This window comes from Crocuta crocuta, unplaced genomic scaffold (genome assembly GCF_008692635.1).
Source record: "Crocuta crocuta isolate KB4526 unplaced genomic scaffold, BGI_CrCroc_1.0 scaffold693, whole genome shotgun sequence".
NCBI classification, from domain to species: Eukaryota; Metazoa; Chordata; class Mammalia; order Carnivora; family Hyaenidae; genus Crocuta; species Crocuta crocuta.
Genome location: NW_027527545.1, coordinates 1,167,119 through 1,168,792, shown reverse-complemented (window position 1 = coordinate 1,168,792; position 1,674 = coordinate 1,167,119). Strand labels below are relative to the sequence as shown.

The following is a 1,674-nucleotide window of genomic DNA, read 5'->3' as shown; positions in this document are numbered from 1 at the left end:
AGGGGTCACAGTTGGGGAAAGGAGACCCTGCCTAGAGTGGCTGTGTGGTGTGCCCCCCTCCCCCGCACCCCTCCCCATCCCGCGGGCTGGGGTCAGGGGCGCCCCGTGCCACACCCACCTGCCGGTGTACCATGTGTTCGCGGCCCTCGCTGGGTGAGCGGGACCAGCGCTGGTCCCGGGCCCGGGCCCGGCCATGGTCGGGCCGCTCCTGGGCATAGCGCTCCTTGTCCGGGGGTGGGGGGTGGTGGTGGTGGTGGTGGTGGTGCCGATGCCTCCGGTCCTTGGGCCGGCCCCGCTCCTGGTCCCGGTCCTTCGACGGCAGGTCCCCGGACTGGGTGGTCATGCTCAGGTCGGTCCCCAAGCCTGGGCCGAGCAGGGGGGTCAGACAAACAGGCGGGGCCATGAAGGAGGGGCGGGGGACACACAGGCGGCCTCCCTGGGGCCTGTGGGCTCTAGAGGGGGGCGCCTTCTCCTGGACCACCGGGGTCAGGTCCCCAGGCTCTGAGCAGCCGCTGGCCCAGCGGTCCCGCCCCTTGTCCAGGGCTCCCTCCTATTTGCGCTGCTCTGCCTTACCCCCTACCCCGCCCCCAGTCCAGCACCTCCTATCGGGCCTCCAGTCCCTGGCCCACCTGTGTCCACGTCCGTGCAGCGGCCCAGGGAGCGCTCAGACGCCCGGTGGCCCCGGTCTCGTCGCCGCTGGTGGTGGCGCTGGGTGTCTTCCGGCGGCACCCTCTCCAGGGAGTAGTCGTCCAGGCGCCGGGCCTTGGGGCCCAGCACGGAGGCCGAGCGCTTCATGGGGCTGGTGTCTGAGATGGTCTGGGGGGGGGCGGACAGGCCAGCGGGCCGGGATCAGCGGCGCACACGCCCGCCCAGAGCCGTCCTGGTGTGTCCCACTCCCTCGGCCCTTAGCAATGGGGTGTGACTGTCCGGGGCAGAGTCCGAGAGGGCCGGGGGGCTCGGCTTCTGATCCCCCAGGGTCCCGGGACCCTGGTGCCTCCTCCCAGGCCCGTCCTGGGTTCTGGCCGGGAGGCTCCATCTGATCCAACCCCAGGGAGGTACCCCCCAGCCCGGGGCAGACAGGCTCGCTGAAGGGGAGAGCCTCCCCCCCCTTCCAGAGTACCAGCCGGAAGCCCTGGGCACCGGGCAGCACTGCCCCTCGCTCACTGTGGCCTCACTGTCCTTTCCTGGCCTAGTGGGGCCGGGCGTTCCTGCCCACCCGAGTCCCGCCCTGTAGGGAGTCCTTGGGGGGCTGCCCTGGCATCTGAGGCCCTGGGGGACTGGCTCCTCCTCTTGGCCTGCAACCTGGGAGCCTGCACGTGGCGCACCCCCAGGGGTCAAACCCTAGAGAGGGGCCTGCTTCTCTGCCGCTGGGAGAGAGAAGAGGAGGCAGGCGGCACCCGTGGCCGGCGGGCTGAGTGGCCAGCGGCACAGCCCAAGGCGGCAGTTTTAAGGGACCCAGGGCTTCAGCGCCAGAGGGTCGGGGTGGCGTCAGGGGAAGGAGCCTCGGAGAAAGAGGAGGCCAGACGGGGCTGCGGGCGAGGCTTCTCGGAAGGACGGCACCTTGCAGCTCAGGGGGGCGGCTTGGAGAAGGGGGCATGGGGGAAGAGTGGGGAGCAGGCCCACCCAGCAGGGCACATGGAAGACACAACACACACGGATGGGGCTTCACGGGGT

The 1,674-nt window shown here is 71.3% G+C and overlaps 1 protein-coding gene across 1 annotated transcript in view; it reads right to left on the bottom strand.

Moving 5' to 3' along the window:
* CACNA1A (calcium voltage-gated channel subunit alpha1 A) overlaps window positions 1–1,674 on the bottom strand; it is a 181,704-nt gene that overhangs the window by 10,030 nt on the left and 170,000 nt on the right. Inside the window, exons 45-46 of the mRNA XM_077765843.1 lie at window positions 630–816; window positions 69–363 (exon numbers count right to left, since the gene is read on the bottom strand). Of these exons, the coding sequence (XP_077621969.1) occupies window positions 69–363; window positions 630–816 (482 nt within the window). The remainder of the gene's footprint in view (window positions 1–68; window positions 364–629; window positions 817–1,674) is intronic.